The 27,229-nt window shown below is 38.7% G+C and overlaps 1 protein-coding gene across 1 annotated transcript; it reads left to right on the forward strand.

Moving 5' to 3' along the window:
• Nucleotides 1-1,082: 1,082 nt before the first annotated feature.
• cntn1b (contactin 1b) lies at nucleotides 1,083-18,880 on the forward strand. The gene is made up of 24 exons (XM_036149089.1): nucleotides 1,083-1,245; nucleotides 5,815-5,970; nucleotides 6,056-6,091; nucleotides 6,170-6,296; nucleotides 6,390-6,571; nucleotides 9,094-9,189; nucleotides 9,421-9,633; nucleotides 9,712-9,811; nucleotides 10,793-10,977; nucleotides 11,051-11,175; nucleotides 11,288-11,405; nucleotides 11,485-11,635; nucleotides 11,729-11,856; nucleotides 12,721-12,893; nucleotides 13,042-13,165; nucleotides 13,253-13,420; nucleotides 13,527-13,676; nucleotides 13,766-13,836; nucleotides 13,923-14,175; nucleotides 14,297-14,418; nucleotides 16,535-16,724; nucleotides 16,811-16,932; nucleotides 17,030-17,186; nucleotides 17,269-18,880. The coding sequence occupies exons 1-24, from the start codon at nucleotides 1,098-1,100 to the stop codon at nucleotides 17,343-17,345; spliced, it is 3,372 nt and encodes a 1,123-aa protein (XP_036004982.1). The 5' UTR covers nucleotides 1,083-1,097; the 3' UTR covers nucleotides 17,346-18,880.
• The last annotated feature ends 8,349 nt before the right edge of the window (nucleotides 18,881-27,229 follow it).

The following is a 27,229-nucleotide window of genomic DNA, read 5'->3' on the forward strand; positions in this document are numbered from 1 at the left end:
TCCAAGGCTGGTTCAATAAGTTATTAGTTTTAGGGGACAATCACTTTTCTTTTTTACTTAGGGCGTGCTTTGATCGTTTTATCCCACTTAAAGAATGCAATCGTCATTTAAAGGTGAATTTTCGGGTCTCTGGGCCCATGGCTGGATCTGCTCTGGCGTAGCTGGCTGCTGGCAGAGCCTATACGGGCTTATCGATGCAGCACCCTGGGGCTTCTGCACTGTGGCTGCTGGACAGTTTCCTGGGGCTCTCCTGTCCTCTTCTCTAGGATGTTGGAGGCAGTTCTCCCGTGCTCTGCGAGCCCTTTTGAATGTCTTGGGCTCTTGTATCCCCGGTGTCTGCTTCAGCACCCATTTGGATGCATGCCTAGAGATACACTTCTACACAGATAAACCCTAAAGTTAGCTTTAGCTGCCAGTAAAAAGATATTGTATTTAACATTACTGTGTATTCAGAGATGTTATCATAGGCTTTTGGTTGTCTGCACCTTGGATAATTCTGTGTGTGCTGCTGTTCTTTCTATCTCTCTTTGCAGGTGTAGAAGACTCCGAGGATGTTATCTTGCACGCTCTTTTTCCTCTACTCTATATTTGTCATCTTTTCTCCCTTTTGCCTCACCTTTCTCCCTTCTTTCTTGTAAACTCCTCATTTTCTGTGTCCATTGAATTTAAATCATCCCAAAATAAATTGTGTTTGTATTAGTATCAAGCCGAGCTCCATAGCGAAGCAGTAATGCTCCATTTGTGAAAGTAAACCTCTTTTTTGGCACTAAGAAAGCAATTCTGTGTGCTCCACTGCCAGACAGGACCCTTCAAGAAATATGATTTTTTTTTTAAATGTAGCCAGGTTATCTGTGTCTGATGTTGACATTTATTTGATGATTTGGAACATTAGATGCCACACATACACAAAAAATTAAATAAAAATAAAAGATCTGTTAGGGATAAAATACTTCAGTGGTTCCGTTTTCATCAATCCATCAATCCATGAAGCCTTCGCCTGCCTGGGATGCTCAGCTGCATCTCTGCTATCATCCGTCTCCTCATGGACCAATCGCAGCCACAGCGTCACCGCCCTGCTGACGCGCCGCTCTCCTCCAATGGAAAAGTTCGGCCCGAACGGGACGCTCCGGCGGGGTTGGGCTGTGTCTGGGCGCGATGCGGTTCGGATCCAGGTGTGCCATGAAGACGGCCGACTGATTTGCTTTTTTTTTTTTTTTTTTTCTTCCTCGGCGTCCCGTCTCAAAGGTAAGACCGAGTCTCCTCGACCGGTCGCGTCTCGGCTTGCGTTGATGCGTCCGGGATGTGTTTTTTTTTGGGGTCCGCCGTGGTGCTGAAGTGGACCCGCTCAGGAGTACCGCAATGCAGAGCAGCGAATTTACCGGTGCCGATCCGGCGTCATTACAGGGTGAGGTGATGTAAGGAGTTGCGCAGCTACTTTTAGAGGCTTCCTCTGGACGGCCTGCCAAGAGCCAGGGACTGCACGAATCCCTCATTCTGCAGTCAAGAGCTTTTACATCCCAAAACAAGAAAGTAAGGGCGTGGAGGAGACGCAAGGTGAAAGAGACAGATGCTGCAAGGGCGAAGGGAGCCACTGGATGCATCATGGCATCAAAGGATTACATGGCAACTTCCTCAGTGCTAACATACACAAATTCAACCTGTTTCTTCAAAATCACCCAATTCTACTTTTGTCTATGTGATCATTATACTGTATTTCCTGTGAAATTTCCACCCAGCAAAAAAAAAAAAAAAACAACAACTGCACTATAAATAACTTTAGCAATGAACAGAAACTATTTTTGCAAACACAGTACAAAATAGTGACCTGAGCGACGGAAGATGGTGAATCATTTATTCATGTAGACTGTAAAAAATAAAAAAATTAAAAAGAGGCATAATTTCCTCTGGAAAGCTTATTAAAAGGTGAAATATATGTTTTGTAGAGTCAATCAAACTAATTTTAAAAACAAAAAAAGGTTTGTCACCAATAGAACAATAAGTTGTGTTGAGCTCCATGTATTTTTTTATTTTTTTTTAATGTCATTCAGAACAGATCAAATCTATCCGCCCACCCAAAAAAAAAATACATCCCCACCCAGACATGCCTCTGGTGACGTCACATAACGCAACTGGTCCAACTTCTGTCCTCTTCGTCGTTATTCACACCTTTTCATTCAAATTCCTCCTTCCAATGTGTTTGCGTGGGATGCGTAGCAAAACGTTTCAGTCCTGCTGGACAATAGGCGGATATTTAGGGAAAACATTGTAACAGTTAACAGTGATTGGTGACGAGATCCAGTTCAGACTTGCTTATTGAAGACAACCACCGATTCTTTCATGCCAAGTTCTTAGTAAAATCAGACTGTCTGACCGATGCAAGTGTGTGCTTCAGAATCAAAATCAGTCAGAAGAAAAATTATCCACCAAAATGCCAGCTGATCAGCTCGATTTGATGTCATCAACTCAGATGCACCCAAAGCAGAATTAGCTAATTTTTATGCATTTGTTTAAAAATCTGTCACTATACTGAAGTGATTTTTATTATCAGTGTACATTTGGAAGTGAAAAAAAAAAATCCATACAGCCCACACCCCTGGAAAACATGTTTCATCTCTTTGTCATTTAGCACAATGCAGTTTGTATATTATTATTGGTTATTATTTGACTTGAATCTAGGATTAAGGAAGCCACATTATTCCCCGTTTTGAATTCAGAGATTGCTCTGCCTGCGATTTCCCGAAGCCACAAAGTCACAGCAGACATCCCTGTTGAGCCCCGCGCCGAAACACTAAGCTTTAAAGCGTGTGACCTAAATTTGACGGCGCAGAATCCAAAGAGGATCTGTGATGGGATTATCGGAGGGAAAACGCATGAACAACACTCAAATGAATTGATCAGTATTTGCACTGGGATAATTCAGACTTGTCCTCTGGCGCGTTAGTATCGCGATGGGGATCTGATAGAGGAGGTTCTGGTTTCCCATGCTTTCTCTCTGTCTCAAAGATAGACAGAGGACATATTGACTTGCAGTGGCACAACACATCCAGCTAAGTGCAGGGTGCTGTGGCAATGTTTGTGTTGAGTCATCAGGACTGCCTGATGACCCAGTGCTGCAGTCTCTCCCTTGTATTGGATTGTGCTGCCTCTAAATTGTGGCTCTTGGCAAACAGTAAAGAAGAAGGTTGCCTTTGCATTTTTAGCATTTTACCATCATTCTTTCTTATTTCTCTGCTCTTAACACCGAAAGTAGCTCTGTAAGGCCTCTGTGGCTTACTATGAAGTATGTTGTCCAAAATTTTTACTCTCCTTGTATTTTGTTTTCGCATGAAGTGAGGGATAAGACCCTCAGGCTTGTTTCAGTGATCTTAGACTTCTAACTCACGTGTTACTCTGATTTAGGAGATTAAGCTTTAATTTGGAACATCTCCTTAACTGGGTCTGTGCTATAATTTTCATCCCTTTGGATACAGGAAGTGCCCATCTTTAGAGTTGCACAGATCGAAAGTTAGTGGGCCTGTTTGTCATTTCTGACTTTCTTTTTTAAGCTTTGATTTGCTTATACTGATTTTAGCTATTATCTTTAAGACTTACAAGTGAATCCTGATGAGTAAGAACATAAACAAAACGTTTATTAATTCCAGTAATTCAAAGTGAAATTTGAATCTCTATATAGTTACATTACACATTACTGATATTAGCTATTTGGTGACTTAATTTTAATGATGATGACTTATAGTGATTAAAAAAGCAAAAAAAAAAATAAGCTTCTAATAACCTTATATTAGAAGCTATAACAGTTCTGCATGTTACATCAGCAGAACTGTTTTGTTCAGAACATAAATGTTATCTCCATGTAATTGTGTTCACGGTCGTGGAGAAGACTGCTGACTTGACATTTGTCCAGCACCCCTCACAAGGTTGGCAAGCCCCAAAATCAAGAAGATAAAGAAGATACTTGTTTAGATAGTGCTGTACCCAAGTATTTTAATGTAAAGTTCAGTGGAAGGAAAAAACGTGGTGTTATAAAGTAGAAGTTTTACACTAAGATAAGAAAAAAAGGACTGTTGCTCAGTGGTCCGAAGTCCTCTTTACATCCATCTATCCATTGTCTATACTCACTTATATCCGCAGGGTCCTGAGGGGTGCTCTTCATAAATAAAGAAAATGTTATACTTCATTTGGAAATCGAGGTCCAAGAATCTGGGAGTGCAGAGGGAGTGAATCCCAGTCGCTTGAGGTCCAGTGTGGCGTTTCCACAGTCGGTGATGATTTGGGGACCCATGTCACCCGCTGGTGCTTTATCAAGTCCAAAGTCCACCACCAGGAAATTTAAAAACCCCTAGTGCTCGCTTCTAACACGGAGATTTATGGAGATGCTGATTTAATTTCTTATTTGTCCGCACTGCCAAAACTACCTAAACCCACTCCAAGTGTCTTTGTTTTAGCACTGTGCTTGATAGTCCAGCAGACTTGCCTGATCTAAGCTCCATAGAGAAGATGCGACTTACCATATCACACAGTTCAGATGAGCTCAAGGCTGCTATAAAGGCAGCCTGTGCTTCCTGAACACCTAAGCGGTGTCATCAGCCGATTTCCTCCATGTCACCCCTCATTGATCCACACAGAAAGCCATCATTCACAAATACGGACAACTCAAAACCTGCAATGAACCTTCCCATCCTACTAGCAATGCTGCAGGAGGGCCTCAGTGATTCAAATGGTGACAACAAGCAAAACAAAACAAGAACAACATCTAAACCACCGCATGCCTCACATTCCTAAGGTGCTTTCAAGATTCAGCAATAAGAAAGTACTAGAACCAGGGTGTGTCGGAGCCCCTGCAGCCTTGCTCTTGCTCTTCCGGCATGATGGTTGTGTTTGCACATAGAGGGATGAGTCTTCCAACACAGCCAGTGCTTTCTGTTATATATAGCAGTGCTCCTCTGTATCCATTTTGACCCTTAAAGTCAGTCTGTATGGTTTGTCTCTACTGTGCGCACATTGAGAAAAGTCTTGTGAGCTACTGCAGTGCTTCTCTGTGTGAGGATTTAGCTCTAAAAACATTCTGCTGAGTCAGTGACATCCTGAATCATTTATATTTATCACGTTACATTTCATCACTGGCAGACCACAGTATGTCAGGCTGCAGGATATCACATATGTGCTCAGCAGCACAGGAGGACCTCAGGGGACAGTCCTGAGAAAATAATTGGATGTTTTTTGATGCCCGAAAAGTCAAACATTTTTGGGAGTTTTTTTTTTTTTTTATGTATAAAGCGATACATTTGCTATTTTAAAACAAGTATATCTCTGACATCACAACAGTGTGATTTTTTCCCCAGATCAGGGCTTACAGAGCTAAAAACTGTTTGTCCCCCGTGTCACTAAACTTTTCAGCTCCCCTTTCAGGGAGCAGAGGGGCAGTTGAGGCACCTCACCTTGCTTATTCATCTCTAGGCTAATATAAATCTGTCGATTGAACCCTCAACCTCTATGCGACAAAATTAGCGATGGACTAATCAGAGTGCAGACTTCAGTTTTTTGTAAATATTTGACCTGCTGTTACAGCATTAAAATAATCATTAATAACATTCAAAACAAATTCTCTGGCCTTCATCTAGTAAACTGGACAGTAAATATGTACGCTATGAACTGAGGCGATGTCAGGTTGTGTCTAAGAGATTAATCCTGGTAAACAGGGTATTATAAAGACGTATATACAGTTAAAATGTTAAACTGCTTTAAGTGTCCTATATTAATCTAGATAATATGCTCAACTGAATGAAACATATCTGCTGTTTTTGTCTCTCCTAGCCCACTGTGGTTCATGCCTTGCCCATCCACCTTCTTCCTTGCACCCGTCTCTCCATCCATCTAACTCGCAACGCTTCCAAAGACTCTGCCGGCTGACTGTCATGGCGTCCACAGCTTTATTGTTGCTGGGCCTCCTCTCCTCTGTACCCATCACAGGTAAGACTAAACCACGCATTAATAACCTGATTGCAGTGAAGTATAAAGTTTGAGGTGGGGTGACAATATTTCTTCTTTTTTTTAGTGGCGGTCTTATTTGGCGAGCCCAGAATATATGGAGGTGAGTTCAAAGCACCGAGGCTTATTTAGCGAGGTTTTTAAAAGATGAGCTGACATTTTTTTTCTTAAATCGTCTCAGAGGACGCTACTGGTTATGGTCCCATTTTTGAAGAGGAACCCATGGATGTGGTCTACACCAGTGACTCGCCTGAGAAGAGGATATCCATGAACTGCAGGGCACGTGCAAATCCTCCAGCTACATACAGGTAAGACTTTTTTTTATTACATTTTTTTGTCTGTGTGCATGTACACAGTATGTCTGGTTCACACAGCACACACATCAAATTTTTCCGGAACAGGTGGCGCCGGGATAACTGGGAGATCAAGCTAATGGAGCAACCCGATGAACACTACAGCCTAGTTGGAGGAAACCTGGTCATCACAAACCCAATTCAGAAGAAACACGCTGGGACCTACACGTGCGTGGCCCGGAATATCTACGGCACCGTTCTCAGCAAGGAGGCCAGGGTCAAGTTTGGATGTGAGCGCGTCATACATTACATAACTGATCCAGTTCCATTTTGTAATAGACTGTGTGAATTGGTCAATGTTTTCATGAAATTTTTTATTTAAATTGTCCTAAAAAGGCAGAATCTCACATTCAGTTTCATTTATTTATTTTTATTTTTTGCAAAACTATCTGCCAGACTCTGTAGAATTAATCACTAATTTATCCACTAAATTATTTTGGTTCTAAATTCTTGTTTGAGCCAGATAACTCATAAAATAGTTGACATTGTTTGCACAGTTAAAATATAGATCAGTAATTTCAAATATATAAAAAAAACAAAACGGGCAGAGTAAAAAATAAAAGCCCACTGGGTTTATAAGAAGCTTCCATCCAGATAGTCTAAAACATTCAAAATATAAAGTATGAATTATAATATGTATATTATATGTATGATTCAGTTATGTCTGAAAAGAGGAATGAAGAAGTGAAACTTATTTAATAATACCCCTTTCTCATTTTTATAGTTCTTAACACCAACAATCTTCCTGATTCCTATTCACATACTAATTGAAGTCCATAAAGTAAGCAAATAAATCAACATACTGTACATTATAAGCATACATATTCACATTGACATGTGCCAAAAATTCCTGGTCAGTTGATTATACAGTTGATGAACACATTAATATGAAAAAGTAAAACACCTCATTTTAAAAATATCAATGAGAATTTAAATATAATCCATAAACAATAACAAAAAAATCACAATCAGGACTTTTCAAATAAATTCTACTTTAGATTACTTTTGAACCCTTTTACAAAAGACCTATGGTTTTGCTGAGATGGCAACTTTATCCCAAAACTTAGCTCCCCTCTATCGGACTTCAAACTGACCTCTGCTTTGCTGATATTAGAAAGATGGTACACTGAACTCCTGCAGTTTGAATAAGAAGGAATCAGCTAATTTTACTTGAAATAAGTAATACATTGTTATATTCTCTTGACTTTCATTAATCATGTAAGCAAAAAAATATATCAAATTTTATAGTTAGTAAGAATATGTGGCTGCTGAAAATAGAGGTGCAAATGGACCATGATAATGTGGTTGAGTGCCAATCCTAACAAAGCATTTCTGAAAGGCCAGACTTTTTTCGTAGAGTTGTGGGAAAGGTACTTCCCCATAAATATATTGTAATAAAGGTAAATGTGGGTATGTAAAACTATAATAAATTGTAAGTATCTGCACTAATTTAATGACCCTCTTAAACATACCTAGTATGTTTCATAGTCAGTATGAAGGGTTTTCCCTCTTAAGCTCTCATCAACAACTCCAAGAAATGTTGAGTGATGATACTTGAGGTATCTCTATGCCATCAATAAGAATGTTTACCACTGAAAATGACGAAATTAGATTTGTTTGGATTAAAATACAATTTGTTTTATTTGAACCATGAATCATAGGCACTCCAACTAAAATTAGCATCCTTTGGAAAAGAAGCAAATGTGAATGAGAGAGAACCAGAGTTGTAACATCAGCAAACTTGATTGGGGTAAGAATGTTGGAAACATATGATGAGGTCATTTATTTAAATCAGAAATAACAATGGCCCAAAACCTGAGCCTTGAGGAACTCCACAAAGTATTCTAGCAATGGTAGAATAGCAACCCTTGAAGTTAAAAGGTTGCTGCCTGTTTAACAATTTCTGAGTGATACAATGGAATTCACACTCTCTATTAAGATGTGAAGATTTACAGTACCAATTTTTTTAATAAATCAATTAAAATGTTACAGGAGAATTCATTATTTTCAAGTGCATACTAGGTAGTTTTGTCAACCAGATGAAGCAGAGGCATACAGTACATGAAGTGAGTTTTCTGCAGCCACATTGTAAATAATAGTAAAGATTGTAAAGAATTGAATTATGGTCTAAATGATGAAGAATCCTTTTGTACACAGTGTTTTCTAATATGTTTGAAAAACATGGCAGAATAAAGATATGTCTTTAGCTATTAAAAGAATAATAACTGACCATCTGCCTTCATACACCCAGAGGAACAACTTTAGCCACTTTTAAATTATCTGATAAAATCCCTGGTCTAAGATAAAGAGATATATAATGAAGTAGCTTCAGTACAAACTGATTTATTTGTTTGATAAGAAAGGCAGGAATATTATGATGACCAGCAGAGGATGTTTTGTGTTAACCAATTATTTCACCTCTTTCTTGAAAGAAGAGATCACAGAAAAAGTTTCTCAGTATAAAGACCAGTGGATTACTGTTGACAAGGAGTTAATTAATTAAAAAACTGCCTACTTTACATTACTCAGAGAACGTGCTAGAATGTTACACATAAGTGGAAAAAAGAATATTATCAAAAATCACCAGCAGTCACTTGCAGCTCATTATTAAAGAGATAAATATTGGAGTCACCTATTAAGTAACATAGTTTATTTTCCTTCTAACCCAAGCGAACAGTTTATGTGCTTCTGACTGAAATACAGTATTTGTTTTCACTCAGTTGTCCTTTTTTTGTTGATATTTCTCATGCAGATATTGAGGAGTTTCCTGATGAAGAGAGGGAACCGGTGTATGTTAAAGAAGGTCAGGGAGTCGTTCTGTTGTGTGTCCCTCCAAAAGCCTGGCCACGTATGTATATGTTCTTCTTTTGTCTAAAAAATGTGTATTCTTTATTGATTAGTTCTAAATTATGCAATTTCATAATAATTCAACATAACATCTCTCAAGCAGTCTTAAAACAATTAGGAATGAATAAAAAAAATTATCTGCCTAAGTGGTGCAACTGTTTTAAATCAGTTTAAATACATTAGTTTTGTGTGGAAATGTAACTTTCTTGCCCATCTATGTTTTTATTTTCAGAGGAGGTAAGCTATCGCTGGATCTACAACGAGTTTCCAGTTTTCCTGCCCACAGACCGCCGTCGGTTTGTCTCCCAGAAGACGGGGAATTTGTACATCTCTAAGGTGGAAGCTCAGGATGCAGGAAACTACTCTTGCTTCGTTTCAAGTCCCACAATAGGGAAGAGCGTGTACTCCAAGTTTATCCCTCTCATCCCTACTCCTCCAGATGATGGTTAGTCATAATCTGTAGCAGCTAAAACAAAACGAAGAGTGTTCTGTATCATTGATATTTCTATTTTATTTTTTGCAGGTGAGGAGAGAAAATATCCAGCAGACATTAGAGTGAAGTTTCCAGACACCACTGCAATGCTGGCCTCCAATATCACCTTGGAGTGCTTCGCTCTTGGAAAGTATGTTTTTGAATATTAATTGGTGTTTTTCTTAATACATAACTTTACATCACATTATGTTAGGATGGATACAATGACACAAAATACTGAGTTATGCAAGGATCTTGTCTAGCTCTATAACTCCTTACATATACTCCTTTTATATATATATATATATATATATATATATATATATATATATATATATATATATATATATATATATATATATATATATATTTACTACCGACAGCGTAAATGTATTTTAATGAGAACAGCAAAGAGGCTTATTCAGAGGCAACCGGTTTGAGCCTGTTCGCTGTTGCGATGACTCGCATGACTGAAAATTTGCACAGGCATATTTTAATGGGAGTTTATGAGGAACATACATGAATGCATCATTGTGAAGCAAAAGGAAAATGACACATGGTTTTCAGTTTGTTTTTAACAAATAAAAATAACAAAAGTTTGCTATGGATGTGTATTCAACCCTCCTTTGGAAAATCCCTTTTCAGTGCAACTAGTGCTGCACACCTTTTGGTGGATGTCTGTCTTTGCACATTTGGAGACTGACGGGGTCTCGCAGATTGCAAATGTTCAGATACTCCAACTCTAGTTTCTGCCATTTTGGACGCTCAGACGCTTGAAATCTCAAAACCCACCTAACATTCCCTAACAAACCTTTGAGGCCTTCAAGGAAACGACTTACACATGAACTCTAGTTTTTATTAAGGGGACTTCTGAGGGCCATTGCATTGGGGGTAAATACAAATGCTCATCATGTTTTTTTTTTTATTTGCTAAAAACATAAATAAATGAAAAACATGTACAGCTTTTCTTCCGCTTCAGAATTATGCATAGCTTTGTGTCTATAACACAAAGTCCCAATGAAAGTAAGCTGTAGTTTGTTCGCAATGTGACAAAAGCTTTTGCGATGCCCGCTAAGTGTTGAATTCATCTTGACTAATAACTGTCCCTTTGTCCATCACTGTGCTCACTCAGTCCCATCCCACATATTGTGTGGAGGAAGGTGGACGCCACTGACCTCCCTGCCAATCACGAGATCAGCGAATCAGGCGCTGTGCTTCATCTGTACAATATTCAGTATGAAGACGTTGGAGCATACGAGTGCGAAGCCATCAACACCAAAGGAAAGGACTGGCATAAAGCCTGGCTTTATGTGGAGTGTAAGTAAAGTTAAATGTTTGAACATTTAGCTTTCTTGTGGGTGAAATCATAATACCCATTGTATGCATGTAGCTGCACCTGAATGGGCCGAAACTATCAACAACACCCAAGTGGACATTGGATCAGAACACACGATGCGCTGCGTGGCTTCAGGAAAACCCTTTCCGTTCATCCGCTGGTACAAAGATGGATATATGGTAAAAAAAAAAAAAACTCATTGTATACCATTCCTTAAAGAATTCATACAATCTCCACTGTCACTGTTTTCCATAAAACTATACTCGTCTCTTGCATCCTTGCTTTGTCCAGTATGGGAAAGGCGAGCTGAAGTTTTCCAGTCTAACTTTCGATGACTCTGGGATGTACCAGTGTATTGCAGAGAACTACTGGGGCATCAAATACGCCAACGCTGAGCTGCGGGTCGTTGGTAAGTTCTTGGGTGTGCTTAGGAATGTAGCAGTTTTAATTTTTACAAAAGGAGAGTCCCAACGACTATCTCCCACCAGCCTGGGCTCCAACATTCGAGCTCAACCCTGTAAAGAAGCATCTACTCGGAGCTAAAGACGGACGCGTGTTGATTGAGTGTAAGCCGAGAGCTGCTCCTAAGCCTCGATTCACCTGGACAAAGGGCAAAGAGGTCCTCTACAACAGCTCACGGTCAGAATAAGCAATTTCACTGTTAAACACTGCAGTAACTAACAACTTTGAAAGTGTATGTTAATGAATCGGATTTATTCTACTTATTTTTAGTGTTTCTGTCATGTTCGATGGCACCCTGGAGATCCGCAACGCCACCAAAAATGATGAAGGTTTTTATACCTGCTATGCTGAGAATGACAGGGGGAAGGCCAACAGTTCGGGATATCTCATCATCACAGGTTAGCTGGCCTATGTATGGTTACAGTCCCTTGTAACAGCATTCATACACCTTGAGCATTTTGGCCTTTTTTGTCACTTTAAAAACACAAACATATTTTGTAGGACAACTATTAGTCATGTACTCCGCAAATCTGGCCTGTGTGAAAGACCTGAAAGAATAAAACCATTGACAGAAAAATAGCCACAAAAAGTCAGTTTTGGAGTTTTCTACAAGCCATGCAGGGAAATAGTAAACATGCGGGAAAGATTAGACCAAAACTGACATTTTTTTAAACTTGCGTACAAAATGCTTTTTGTTCCTTCCAGAAAACCAATACTACAAATAAACCTGAACACGCCATCACCATAGTGACTCATAGCTGCATCATGCTGGGAAAATTATTTTCCCTAGCAGAGTAAAGGAAGCTCATTAGAGTTGATAATTAATTCTAAAAGAAAGTCTTGTAAGAGGCTGTACACTGCTCTGTGGTCTAGCAAAGGTAAAGTTTGCGATTTTTGACATTTTTTATTTTTTTTTTTTAAGTGGGTGGATTGAAAATCAATCTATATGGAAAACAGATTAATTTATAATAACCCTATTTTGTCATAAGTTATAGAAAGTTGTGAATGTATGAGCCTGATTTTCTTCCAAAGAAACATGACAAACCAGAAGATTTTAGGTAAAAATATAATGAGCCATAGCATTAAACTGATACCAGGTTTAGTTTTGCTGTTGGTTTCAAACATTATCATAAATATTTCCAGTTTCTGACAAAAGGAAGCATTAATATAGTTTTACATGCACGTACACTATTTTTATTCCCTCATGTTGTTTTCAATCCATCATGATTTGGACTTGTGGATCTATTTTTGCTTATTCTCAGAGGCAACAAGCATTTCCGTAGCACCTGAGGACTCCGAGGTTAGGGTTGGAGACGAGGTGATTCTCCGGTGCGCCGCGTCATACGACCCCATGCTGGACATCACTTTTATCTGGGCCATTGACTTCAGAGTCATCGACTTTAATGCCGAGTGGCAACACTATGAGCGAGTCATGGCAAGTCGACATTCCAGTTATCCTGAAGCTTTGCGAATGATTGCATTGTTTTAAAATCGGGTCTCAATACTATTAAAAATGTTTCGCTGTTTTAACTTTGGTGGGATTAATTGTTTGATTAATTGATCATTTTTTTTGGGACGATCAGAGTGAAGATGGGGTCGGCGACCTGAGGATAAAAAACACACAGATTTGGCATGAAGGTCGCTACACCTGCACCGCTCAAACCGTGGTGGACAGCGACAGCGCTTATGCCGACCTGAAAGTCGTCGGTGAGGTTAATGGATTACATTAACAAGTGAGAAAACTGCGTGCGACTATCGCTGGTGTCTTAAAGCCGCCGTGCATGAATCCTCCAGGTGTTCCCGGGCCACCCGGCGTGCTCCGGATCGAGGAGATCGGGGACACTTGGGTGAGGCTTTTGTGGTCCAAAGCAGCAGAGCACAACAGTCCCATCCTGTACTACACTGTTCAGACCAGGCACTTCTGGGCTTTGAATGAAGACGACTGGAAGAATGCCAGCACATGTAAGTGCTGATATAGGCCAGCAGGGGGCAAAACAAAAATCCTAGTTCTCGCAGTCTAATCTGTGCTTAGGTCAAATTTTCAGCAGTTTCTAATTGTGTCCCTCAGCTCCTAGCTTTCTTGACGGGACTATGGAGAAAGCCGATGTCACTGACTTATACCCTTGGATGGAGTACCAGTTTAGGGTCATCGCCACCAATGAGTATGGATCCGGGGAGGCCAGTATACCTTCTCTCAAGATCAAAACCTGGGATGCCCGTAAGTACGCTAATAATTGTTTTACTGATGATCGTGCCATGTGGTGTGTTTTTATGAAAAAAACTGACACTAGGCTTCCTTCTGTCCAGCTCCAGTCGTTTCTCCCACAGACGTGGCCGGATATGGAGGCAGAAATGGCGAGATTGTCATCACGTGGAATGTAAGTTTCCCAGCTCGCTGCGCAAATTCATCCCTCCTCTTAAGTCTTTAATTCACGTGGATTTCCTTTGACTTGGGAATCTTCAGCCTGTGCAGCCCTGGTATTTCTATGGCAAGAAGTTTGGGTACATTGTGGCCTTCAAGCCCCACGACGCCTACGACTGGTGGTATGAGACCATCTCAGACCCCGAGACCAGGCGATACGTTCACAGAGATTCCTACTTCATTCCGACCGAGGAAGACTTCCAGGTGCGAGAGTTTCAGGTGAAAATCAAGTCGTTCAATGTGAAAGGAGACGGACCATACAGCCTCACCAAGGTCATCTATTATCCGAGAGATGGTGAGAGTTTGTTCTCTCCTAATATCTTCAATCCATAGCCAAAAGCTGCACGTTCTAATTTTAGTCATTTTATACATTTCCTCCAGAAATGTTGTCTTTTCTGTTCTATTTTGTTACCCAGTCCCAATAGAACCTCCCACAGATGTCTACGCCAGGCCGGTGTCCTCCACCGAAGCTGTGGTTTGGTGGCTGCCTGTAGTTGATACTGGAACAGGCCTACAACAGTACATTGAGGGATATCAGGTACAGAAATGTTTCTCTCTTAAAAAAAGAAGAAAAAAAAGAAAACTAAACTGAATCAATTAATAATTTCAAGTCAAAACTTTTACCAGATATTGTGTTTAAAAGAAAACACAGTTTATAGACCTGCAGAGTTTAAATAAGCAATTTTAAATGATGTAGTTTATATCAATAAAGAGTTATGGAAAAAAATAAATTATGATCTGATGGGGAGGTCAGAATTTTTTCAAATGACTGTTAGGCAGTTTAAAAGAATAAGAACCAAACATGCATTTAAACTGCTGTGTTATGGCTTTGTAAAGGCAGCAAGACACCGGCAATGACTTTAGAGAAAGAGTTTATCATGGTAGCGGTAAAGCGTAGAGCGTGGAACAGGCAAGAGGTTTATTGATTAATAAAGGAAACTTATAAATGAATCTCCAACTTATAAATTTATCTCACACAAGACAATTGAAAGTGTTGTACATTAATCTCACACAGGAAAATTCAAAATGCTGCTCATGAATGGAACATAAATTAAAAACAGACACAAAGTTGGACCATAAACTTAAACAAGTGATGTTTCAGTTGAAATAGATTGTAAGAAGCGGTTTTTAAAGCCTCAATGCTTTTAGGCTTATATTTAGTTCTTAACCTAAAATGAAACGGGGCTTTTAGGCCCATATATTGTTAACAAATAAAAACAGAGAGAATATATTATGGAGAGAAAACAGGCAGAAGAAGAGCTAATCAAGTGGGGTGAAAGGAGAGCAATCAGGTGAATCAGAAACATCTGAAACTAATGAGAACCGAGGAGCTGCGATGAGGAGAGAAATGAACAAGACCTGAGGAGAAACGCAGAAAGAAATGTACATGGGAATCTAAGAAAAGATACATAAAATGAACAGAACAGAATCCACTTACACCTACACAAAAGGAAATCGAAACAAAACGGCTGGAGATCCTGACAGAATTGTTCCTGCAACTTTTAAGTTAAAAACCTCTAAACAATTTGTAGAATACATGTCAGGGTTTATACTTCTGTGCATGGAGTTTACTTGAATAAATGTTTTATTGGTCCGATGGAGTGCAAGTTTCAAGTTTCCACTGTGCATTATCACTATTCTCTTATGACTGTGCAAAGACAGCAGGAATGGTTTTGGAGAAGCAATTGTTGCTGCCCAGCACATTTTTACAGTCTGATGATCTTTGAGCCTCAGGTTAGGTTAAGGTTAGGCTTTGGGGACACAATTGTTTTTCCCTACCACGAAGCAAGTTCTACAGTCCACATAAAACTTAGTTTTTACTACAGCTTACCGTAGTAAACCTCATGTTTTGGTAGTGTTATTGGTTGCGGGTTTCAGATATGCAATAAAAGTAAAGTAAGTTTTAGAAAAGCAACTCCTGCTGCCCATCACCCTCATCAGGTTTCCACAGAAAGTACATGTAAGTAAACTTTATTTATATAGCATCTTTCACAGGATAAAAAAAACACAAATGAACCACAATAAAAACAAGCATAAAACAACACAAAATTAAAATATAAAAAGATAAAACAGCATAAATGCATCATGGTTACATAGTCCACAGAAACCGCATGGTTTATATTAAATCATACAGTGTGTGTTGCTGCACATTATCTTCAACATATGAGCGTTTTATGGTCTTCAAGTTTAAGATGCACATTAAAACTGCTGTGATAGAGGACCAGACCAATGGAGAAAGATATCAGCATAGAGAAAAGAATTAAAAATATTGACCATAGTAATATGAATGTTTGAATTTTTCTATAGAAATCAAATCGTTTATTGCTTTATTCTACAGCCAAATTCATCCAATCACACTCACTAGTGTGCAGGGATTTATACACAAATCTACAGATCAGTAGGCAACTAGGGCTTAAGTGCCTTGTGCAGGGGCACATTAACATGTGGAATCAAACCCACAACCTCCCAATTACAAGACAGGTACTCTAACGCTGAGCTACACTCGCCAAACCTCAGATATTATCACCCGGATTTGAACCTATGAATGAGTATTTTCCCAAAGTGCTGAACAACATCAAAACATTTCACCAGTGCCTTTCAAACTATTCACTCCAACAGCTAAACGTTACACAAAAATGTCTCCCACTGCACAGGTCAAATACTGGAGAAAGTACGATGACCCAGAGCCCGGAGCAAATCGCATATTTGTTCCGGCTACGGTCAACCAGACCCGGCTGGAGAACATGCTGCCAGATTCCCACTACCTCATTGAGGTCCGGGCCTTTAACGGAGCAGGCCTCGGACCCCCCGGGGAACACTGCGAGATGTTCACCAAGAGGGCACGTAAGAGCAAAACATGAAAACCGACAATGAGACATGCAATGACACACGCGCAAACACTGAAAAAGGAATCAACCGTGTCTCCGCAGCACCCGCTGAGCCTCCCAGAATGTGGCGCTACGTCACCTGGACAGGACAATGGCTGTACGTATGGTGGGATCATATCCCCTATGACTGGTTGGGGAATGTTTCTTTCCCCCTCTACTACAAGGTGGGTAGCTCTTAGCTGTGTTCTTGCAAATCCATTGCAAGAACGCTTTCAGGCCAATTAGAGGAATGTTAAAAACCCGCTGTTTTATGTTTGTCAGGTCATGTTCAGAAAGACAGGGTACATCTACGGCAAGGTCTACATCACTGGCTGGCACTTTATGGACTTCCCAATGCCTCAGATGGGAGACTTTGAACTCATGGTTCGTGGTCGCTATGAAGGGGGAGATGGCCCAGTCAGGATGATAAGCATTAAGGGTAAGCATCAAGAGGAACAGATTATTACATTAGCCTCTAGTTGTTTTCATCATTAACTTTTGCTGTGTTGTTTCTTCCTCAGGTAAAGCGTCTCAGACCACACCCACAATCAGTTTCTTATTTTTGTTGCTGCTGGCGCTTTGTACTGCAGGTTTTTAAATTTAAGCGTGAAGCGAATACATTGTATATAATGGACTGCAGAAAGCAAATGCTTGGACCTAATGGAGGATTGAGTCATCATGGCAAAGTCTTTTCATGACAGTTAACAGCTAGTAACCATTTTTACAGTGTTGGTGATGTTACAATGAAGGTTTTTGATTCACAAATTAAAATGAGCCGTTGGGAGGCGCAGCTACTCTGGATCACAAAGTGTACAAAGAAAGCAGCATGATATCTAGAAGGGAAAAATTGAGATTTTGAGCTGGATATTTCATAAACACGAGATAAAAAAATAAATATTTAAATGCAGAGACTCTTTACACCGCAAATGTTGGAGCCTATAATTAAAACACTGTTTAGATAGAAATAAATGTATAGAAAAGTCACTGCAGTGCACTAAAAACCTGTTTGTCTGATCCGTTTACCCATTTATTTTATTGTATTTTTTTTAAATGTTGTTGAAAAAGAGTTTGCAAACTCCTTTTCAACATTATGAACCCTATAGCAATGATTAGAAAAGAAAAGCTGATGTTAGAAAATCTAGGGTTTTTGTTTATGTTGTTATTTATTGATTTTTTTATATATATAAAACAGGAGCAACTTTTATATTGTTTTTTTATTCTGTTAAAAAGTTTTGGGACATTTTCTCCATGATTTTTCATGTTCTGAATTATTCACAAGTGCAACACAATCCATGCTGGTATTGTTGATATACTTTAAAAACTGCTGGGCTACCAAACAATAAATAAATAAATTGGCATATATTGCTAACAAACTACTGCTCCAAATCTGGAAAAGTTGTAATCGAGAGCTTCGCCTTTTGACTCGGCTCACTCTTCACCTCAACAGACCGGTACAGACCTATCAATCTCCTGTTCCATCTTTCCCTCATCTGAGAACAAGACGTCAAGACACTTAACTTTTTAAAAGATTTTTTAAAATAAAAAAAAGTCTGCTTGAGCGTCTTGTTTAGCAACAGCCATTAGTTACTTACCTTACTGAGCAGCTGGCATAGGAGCTGCAACGTTTTTGCACAAAGTTAGCATTTTCTTGTAGCTCCATAGAATTTTAAAGGTTAGTGTTAGCTTCGGTGAACAAACTCATTCCTTAGTGTGATCTAATGCAATTAACCCAACCCACTGACATTAACTCTGTTATCCAAGCATCATTCCCCCAACTTAATCCTTATTTAATTTCCACTTTAGTGAGGTGTGGTCGTTGTAAAGTTTAAAATGGTGGTCTGTTAAGAGTGTTTCCTGCTCTCTGAAACTAACAAATGGAGTCACAATGTTTGACACACTTAAAACTTTAGAGTTTTTCTCCCAACAGCATAGACCCAGCAGTTTTTTTTTTTTTTTTTTTTTTTTTGGTGCATATTAAAAGATGAAAGCCATGGATCACTCAACAAGAAGCATTTTTATCTGGCTGGAGGTGAAAGCTTCACGGATGTTCAAATCCATATGTATCTTAACGCTACCTTCCTTTATGTAAAGCTGGAAAAAAATATTAAACAGAATTTAATAGTCATGACCTTATGATATTCTGTGAATATTGAGTTTATGCACTTTAGAACTGATTGAAAATGTAAAAATCTAAATGTGTGTTTTGTGACAGTATGCCTCAATGAAAATGAAATAAATTTGGTGGATCAGAAAACGTGAGCATTTAAAAACAATGTCGGCAAAGCTCAACATAAACTGTGAGATAGGCACTGGCTGGCATGAAAAAAAATAATTTACAAAAAAAAATAATAATTCACAAAAAACTCCAAAATGTAGGCTATACCATGGTCATGTTGGTTTATTTTAGCAAAAAATCAATATATATATATATATATATATATATATATATATATATATATATATATATATATATATATATATATATATATATATAAAGTACGTTGTGTTTTTGCCCAGAATATTTGACCTTTGGGCTGTTTGGTTTATTAGAATTGTCATGACACATCAAATGTGTCAACAAATAAGCTGACCTTATTTAAGAATTATTGAATATAAATGCATTCAGCACAAACTAAAATGACGGTTTCTAAGATGAAGTGTAAACATTTACGAAATCAGTGGTGTAATGTGCAAGCAAAATAAACTGTAAAGCAGAAGACAATATTGGAGGAGAACAAAGAAAAGTTACTTGACAACCAGGGTTTAAAAAGGTGTCCCATAGCAATAATCACTGCTGGATATGAAAGGTAAAATTCCAATCTAACCACATGGTCTTACAGGGGTCACACCACACCCCTTCTGAAGTATATTTAAGATGGTTGATTTGTCAGACTTTCTGCTACAGCAGCAGATTGTCATTTCAAAACAGATGTAACCTTAATGTTTGACGTGCTGATTTTTTTATATTATTAATATTGAAACAGGTTCTGTAATCAAAATTGTGCCTAAGCAGGTATGAAAAAACAACTGTAAAAGACCTTTAAAATTATAAGAATGACAAACTTGTTTAGTGGTTTTGAAACTTTAACTTATTAAAACCTTGATATACTGGTAACCGGCCATGTTGCTACATATGAATAACTCTACTTTTAAATTAATATCTAGTAGAGCACCTGGCAATTTGTATATATATATATATATATATATATATATATATATATATATATATATTCATAAAGGTACTTTTTTTTCATTAAGGCCAGGGTTACCCAGCAAATCAAATGAATGGCTCTTCACCTGACCTCTGCAGGGCTGAATGACTGAGTTCTGATGCTGGAGTTCAACTATTTGATGCAGGTGTGTTGGAGCAGGGACATATTTAGTTGCAGGATAGTATCTCTCCAGGACTGGCTGTTTTAGCGCCCTGTGTTTGATTTAGGCTAGCAAATGACAAAAACAACAGACCAAACTTAATAAGATATCTAACACCTGGTGAAATGCATGCCGCTTAATTAGTTCAACTGAGAACAGGTGAGGAATAGGAAGCTATAAAAAGAAAACGCTGAAGATATCTGAAAAAAGGCAGGACCATGTTTAGAGCTTGGACAAAACAAAAAGGAAAAGTTTGCTGGTCCTTGCATGGCTCTGATGTTTCACCATTTAAGTCAAACCATAAAAAGAGAATACATTTTAATAGATTTGTTTATTCTATAAGAAGGTGAATGTGCAATATCAATGAAAATGGCATTTTTGTCAATAGGACAGCTTCCATTGAGCTCCCTGGCAGGTTTATGGAACATTAAAAAACAGAAGAAGAAAGACCAATGCTGCCACTGCTAGCCAAGCCACACTAGAGAGAAAGTGGTCTCAAACTCCAGTCCTGCTTCTGGGGTCCTGCAACTTTTAGATGCATCTCTGCTTCAACTCACCTTACTCCAATATCAGCTCGATAGCTGCATGCTAATGAGGTAGCAAGTGTGTGTGTAGGGCAAGGGACACATCCAAAAGCTGCAGAACACTGGCCCCTGAGGAGTTTGAGACCAATGAAAGGCTTTCACTTGTCACAGTGTTGATGTCAACGGTTACATTGGAAAAGAGCAGCAGGGAATATTTTTTATGGTCAGAAAAAAATCTTGTAATTTAGCATTTTAACTAAAAATATATATATTTTTTTGAAAGAAATGCACCAATGAGGGGGTATTTACAGACTTGTGAACGTGATTACTTGAAATAAACTATTAAGACGTTCAACCTTACAGAACCAACCGACTAAGAGGTAAAGGTGGAGTTCAGTCACCAGGTGGCAGTCTACTCACATGACTAACTGTTGCCTCAGGTACATTTTACCCTCATCTCATCATCAAAACAGTTTTGTTTTTAACTTGAATACAGACACGCCCATTATATCTGCATTAAGATAACTCATTGGCACTCTTATCGTTTTTTATTTTTTTTATTTTGCATCTCTTTGTTTAATTTGCTTGTACCACCCAGGAATCTTGTGCTGTTCCAATCTTCTATTCAAAATGGCATGTCTGGAATATTTATCTGCTGCTCTTAGTTGAAACCGGGCTTTTTGTGAGTGTGCTTTTACTTGTACTTAAATGAAGGCTTGCGCCAATATAGTGAGGCGTTCTCTCCCTGTGCAGCTTTTATCTTTCCCACCTCCATTACCCATTTTCTTTCCTCCTATTTTACCTCTTTCCTGATAAACAAATTACACAGCCCCAGAAATTCCCGCGTGCAGCGAAAAATCAATCTCGCTATCATTTACAAACAATCACAGCAGTCGCACAAAGGTGAGTCCTTCCAAGGCAAGGGGGGGGGGCAATTCTCCCTCCAGGGAAGGATACTGAGCAAGCCCTGTTGTGATGGTTCCTTTGGTTTTTATTAACATCCTTAGTCTGATTCTTCTTGAATACATTGTTTGTGGGACCAAAGTAGCAGTAGCTCTTCTGCTCTATTTGTTTGCTTCTATTTCTCATGTACAACAGCATCTTCAAATGAAGTGTTTTGATGCTGCTAGGTGTTCAAATTAAATTAAATTTTTCCACTTCTTCTAAAAACAGCAGGGCACTGTCTGCATTAAAAGATGGACACATCTATCTCTAAGCTAGTGGAAACTTTTATGATGCAAAGGTTTGACCACAACCTTGTCAACCATAAAAAAAAAAAAAAAAAAAGATGGCCAGCTGAAATTAGCAGATAAAGTTTGCAATTGTAAACTGAAGTCAAGTATGTGGTGGATAAGTAAAAGGAAATAAAATGCTGACCTACATTTTTTAAATCTAGGATTTGTTGGTCACATTGAAATTAAAGGACAAAATAAAATTAAATAAGATGATCATGAAATAGGTTTATATTTTTCCTTTTTTTAAAGAGTCATATTTCCAGCATTTAGGAAAGCAAAATAAAAGCTTTGATAAAGCGTAGCCAGTGGAACATTTTACAGCCACGTACCAAATTTAACAGCGTGTCAGTAAAGGAAGAAAAACAGACAAAATAGGGTAAGATGTACAAAAAGGGTAAGACGTACTTAACTCTCAAAGACTGCTTCAATTCGAAAAACTTTCAGAGACACCATAAAAGTTGTTTTACGTGGAGATAAACCCAATACGTAATAACCTTGGTCCCCATAGGCTATCATATGGCGTCTTCTCATTGTGAAACCTCCAACCTGGGCTTAAAACTTGGGGAAAAAATGCAACCGAAGTACATTTATTTTGTTTCTTGGAAGTTACAAACAAAATGTGATCTAGACATGTTTCTATCTACTGGTTTGGAACGAATTAACTAGGTTACGTAAAGCATTATTAGGCAGAAGGTGACAATATACACGCCTGTAATAAACAGGAAGTAGAGGTCGCAAACTAGCATGGACCACACATCTAAAAACAATGAAGAGAGGTTTGCAGGAATGTGTCGCTATTGGGCACATTGTAATCATTCTGTCGTGTCAGCTAGTATTGGCCATGCCATGTTTTCTTGCGTTATAAAAATATCCAGGAAGAGGAAACAGCTGTCATGTGAGGTAAATGTTTGCTACGTCAGAAATTAATTCAATTTCAATTTCAATTCAATTTTATTTATATAGCGGCAAATCATGAAACATGTCATTTCAAGGCACTTTACAAAGTCAAGTTCAATCATATTATACAGATTGGGTCAGATTATACAGATTGGTCAAAAATGTCCTATATAAGGGAACCAGTTGATTGCATCAATGTCCCGACAAGCAGCATTCTCTCCTGGGGAAGCGTAGAGCCACAGGGAGAGTCGTCTGCATTGTCCATGGCTTTGCTGCAATCCCTCATACTGAGCAAGCATGAAGCGACAGTGGGAAGAAAAACTCCCCATTAACGGGAAGGAAAACCTCCAGCAGAACCGGGCTCAGTATGAACGGTCATCCGCCTCGACCGACTGGGGTTACAGAAGACAGAGCAGAGACACAACAAGAGAGACAAAAAAGCACAGAAGCACACATTGATCTAGTAATCTGTTCTACATTAGATGGTAATAGCGGGTGAGCCGAAATTATTCAGCATTATGTGTGTCCGTCTCCCATTAGGGCCATCAACGCTTTTTCGGAAAAGCCAAAAATCGCCTCAAGCGAGCTTGAAAAAATACTTTGTAAAATTCAGAAGTTATTTCGAATTTTGCAATCTTTGCAAACTAATTTTTCTAATTCAAAATTCCCTTTTGAAAACATTAATGGAAATAGGAATAGAATTCAAACGGCTCGATAAATCTCAATTAATCATAATTGATACCACCATAATCCCAATATTGACCAACAGTATTGCAGTTACATGTTTTCCTAGTGTTGCTGTCACGTCTTGTTAATTTGGTTGTTTTGCTAGTATGCTTACTGCTAATGTTTTTGTTTTTTTTTCAAACTTCAGCAACAAGGCGCTTCTGGGTACATTAGGAGGGTCTGTGATGCTGTGGGCCTGTTTTTCATTCAAAGGCCACTGAAACCTTGTCAAAGTACAAAATGCCTTCTATAATGTTTTAGATTTTCACAGAATTCTGGAATATCAGTAAACTAGCACTGTAGGTATTCTAGCATCAGTGCAAACAAACTAAGTAACATTTCTTCCTCTTTCAGCTCTTTTAAGATGTGGGGCAGCGCATATAAGCTCCCTTGATGCAGTCGAATACAGTTATTTACATATTAGTTATTCTCTTTGCTGCTCTCCATTTGATCAGAGGAGGCTCTGACTGTCACAAACCTGTGACGTGGGAGCACCTGGATGAATGTTGTGATAGAGCTGAGATGCTTTTATGCCCAAATCGTGAATTTTCTACCTCTGGCACGCTCATCCCATCATTATCTAATCCTTTCAAACATTTTAGCCCCAGATTTCCTCGCTCTGAATTATCCCCATATCTACGCGCTGCAATCCTTTGCAGTTCTGCAAGCCGTAAATGTATTGTTATTTATCATTAAGCAGCAGGTATTTAGCCCACAGAAGAGTAATGCCGACCAAGACACAAAACCAGGGCATATGCAAAGTACTCAGCATGAGCCATGAATCACGTCTTGGCCTCGACCCCCCCCTGGCTAGCTCACTAGTTAGCTCAGACAGGAGAGGCCCCAGAATTCTGGGTCCCACAGCAGCGGGTATCTTCGGATGGCTCCTGGGGTTTGTAGGGAGCCCCACTACATCTTCCTGACAAATCTTGCAGAGTGGTGCTGACTTGTGTTAATGACGTTGCTAACCTGGTTAGCGGCGTTGAGGACCATGTTTCCTGGTTTCTCCGGCTAGTTCATTGACAGAAATAGGCTGCGGTGTCATGTATGTAAGTAATTACCTCCTCTGCAGAATGTTTACGGCCTTGTTCACAATGTGAGAAATGGCTGGTACACATTGCATTATCCTCCTGGCTATATTTTGTTGGGTCATTGAAGGCGTCTTTAGAATTTTAGCCATATTATTTACTCACCTGAATCCAGGCAATGCTGTTGGAACATTCATTATGTCAACATCTTTTTCTAGGATAAATGAAGCTGAGTTTTTCTTTTTTGGCATGTAGAAAAGTGAATGTTTTAATTAACTGGTATTAAGTTTGGTCAGAATTTTTGATTTGTGTCTGCTACAATAATCTTACATCTATCACCACATCCGTCCGAGGTTTTAAATATTCCCCGACATGCATGCTGAGTGGGCTGTTTGTAGCATCACCTTTAATCTGATGAAGCTTAACCTGCGGCTTCAGCTGTTAAAGATGGATTATCCCTTTGATCTTAGGATTTGTTTCTATTGGTTACTGACATGCAGTGAATCAAGACCAATGTGGCTGAAAAATCTAATTTGCAGTAACCACTGAAGCCCTGCAGGTGGTTTACTTGTAAACTAAACCCCAGGGAGGATGAGAATCTTTGCCCTAGCTGTGCTTGGGGTCCGAAAGCCCACCAAAGAAGAAATATTTGCTTCTGAAAACCATTACCAGAACAGCTGTGAGTAGATTAGGTAGAACTTTAGATTTTAGAAATAACATATTTATTTCTAAATCCTCCCCCCCCCCACCACTTCATTTAAAGAAACATTCGGTCCACCAGCACAGGTGGCTGATGCAGATGGAAGACTTTAGTTTTCAATTAGGGCAAAATTATTACAGAAAAGTTACAATCCTACAATTGAAAATGTTAAGTACAACACAAAGTATTCATCTTTTAGTAAACACACTTTTGACATTCTCTTTAATTACAAAGTATCATCTATCCAATGACATTTAATTACTCAAATGCAGACTTTGGAGCATCACACTCTGCTTTGAATTCAGTGATTAAAACTTGATAATCACAGCAAGTGTTTCAAAAGAACAACTGACCCAAATACTGTTCTTATATTGCTAGACCACAAAGAGTAAAGTTTATTATTGTTAAAAGGTCAAACAAAATTATTAAAAATTATTTGCAAACTTAATGAATACAGCAAATGAGCAAACCCCTTTTTTTAAATTTCTTACAAAAAGTCGGACTGATTTATGTTTTTAAAATTATCATATTTTGTAGATCAGGTAAAAAAATTGACATAATATTTTTCATTTAAAAGAATGTGTTAATTTTTTGGTCCTCGAGTTCCTTTGACAATTTTGGCCCATGTACAAAAAAGTTTGAACACCCCCTCCTTTTACCGTCGGTGATAATTCATTACCACTGGTGTCTTCAAATTCTCAAACCTAAACAGAAAATGGCCACTTAAAGATATTCAAATACACAGCTAAGGTAGTTTAAGTGATTTAAAAGCACAGAAAACACCGAATCAATACTGAATTAAATTATTGTATTGACTTTGCTCTTGCATGCGGCGGTATAGTTGACAAGGCAGATATGCTGCTGAAAATCAGAGTCCAGTCCTTTAAGTCACAGCACTAATCTTTGAAACATAAAGTGACTGGTATGACTATATTATTCAGTTTAAGATGGAAAAGTAGATTTAGCCGCATGTTTTTTTTTTATTTATTTTTTTATCCATATATACCCTGCAACAGATGATTTGCTTACAGGTGGGAAAAGAGACAACAGCAGGTGAGAACACCCAATGTATCACGTAATCAAGGAATAATGTGAATACATTCTATGTTCATTAATCTTAAGGTGTTTTCCCTAAAGCCAAAGAAAATAGCTAGGCTACTCAATTTCTTTTGCCTTTTTTTTTTTTGTCCGGGTCACAATTGCTGTGGTGCTGGAGTCTACCTTGGCAGCAAATTTTAAAAATGAGAGGTCAACCATGAACAGGTTAGTAGTCCATTTCAGGCCTTCCACAGACATATAAGATACACAGCCTTGCATTCTTTAAATGAGCATTAGATTCTGTAAAAAAAATTTTAAAAAAATGGCAAAATAGTTTTCTGACAAAGGGGATGGCGGTGTATTTATGGTGAAAATCATAACCAATTGCAACTTCAGCTACAGTGTACTCTAACCTGTCTAATTCTCACACTGCGTCCTTTTAGGGGAGCTCTTCCATTCAAACCCACCTCACAGCACGGCTTCAAATATTACATTGTTTATTATGTCAATCACAAATTTAACAACGACAAACAGCCATGCAAAATCTAAATCAAAATCAATTCAGATTGCCCAATTGTCTAACATGTCTTTGGTCTGTGGAAGAAAAACAGAGGTCCTCAAAAAGAAAGAAAAGTCAGCTGCAAGTTAAAACTCTGCCATTTCTTGTGCCGGGTTGACAATGCCTATCTGTGACACAGCAGGAGTAAATGTTCTCTGTCAAATTGACAAAGGAAGAGAGCAATACATGTCAGGAGGGGGAAAAAAATGGGAACAATGGGAACCGAGTGGGTTTGAAACCGAGTATGAAGAAAACACATGTTGAGAAAATAGGAAATCTTAGTGGAAAGAAATGTGAGAATAGTCCTGAAAGATTTTGGGTTCGGGTTGGAAGCCAGTCTCTGCCTGAAGCAGAGAAGTTCAAATATCTTGGTTTGCTGTTTATGAGTGATGGATAGACGGCT

This window comes from Fundulus heteroclitus, chromosome 17 (genome assembly GCF_011125445.2).
Source record: "Fundulus heteroclitus isolate FHET01 chromosome 17, MU-UCD_Fhet_4.1, whole genome shotgun sequence".
In the NCBI taxonomy this organism is placed as follows: domain Eukaryota; kingdom Metazoa; phylum Chordata; class Actinopteri; order Cyprinodontiformes; family Fundulidae; genus Fundulus; species Fundulus heteroclitus.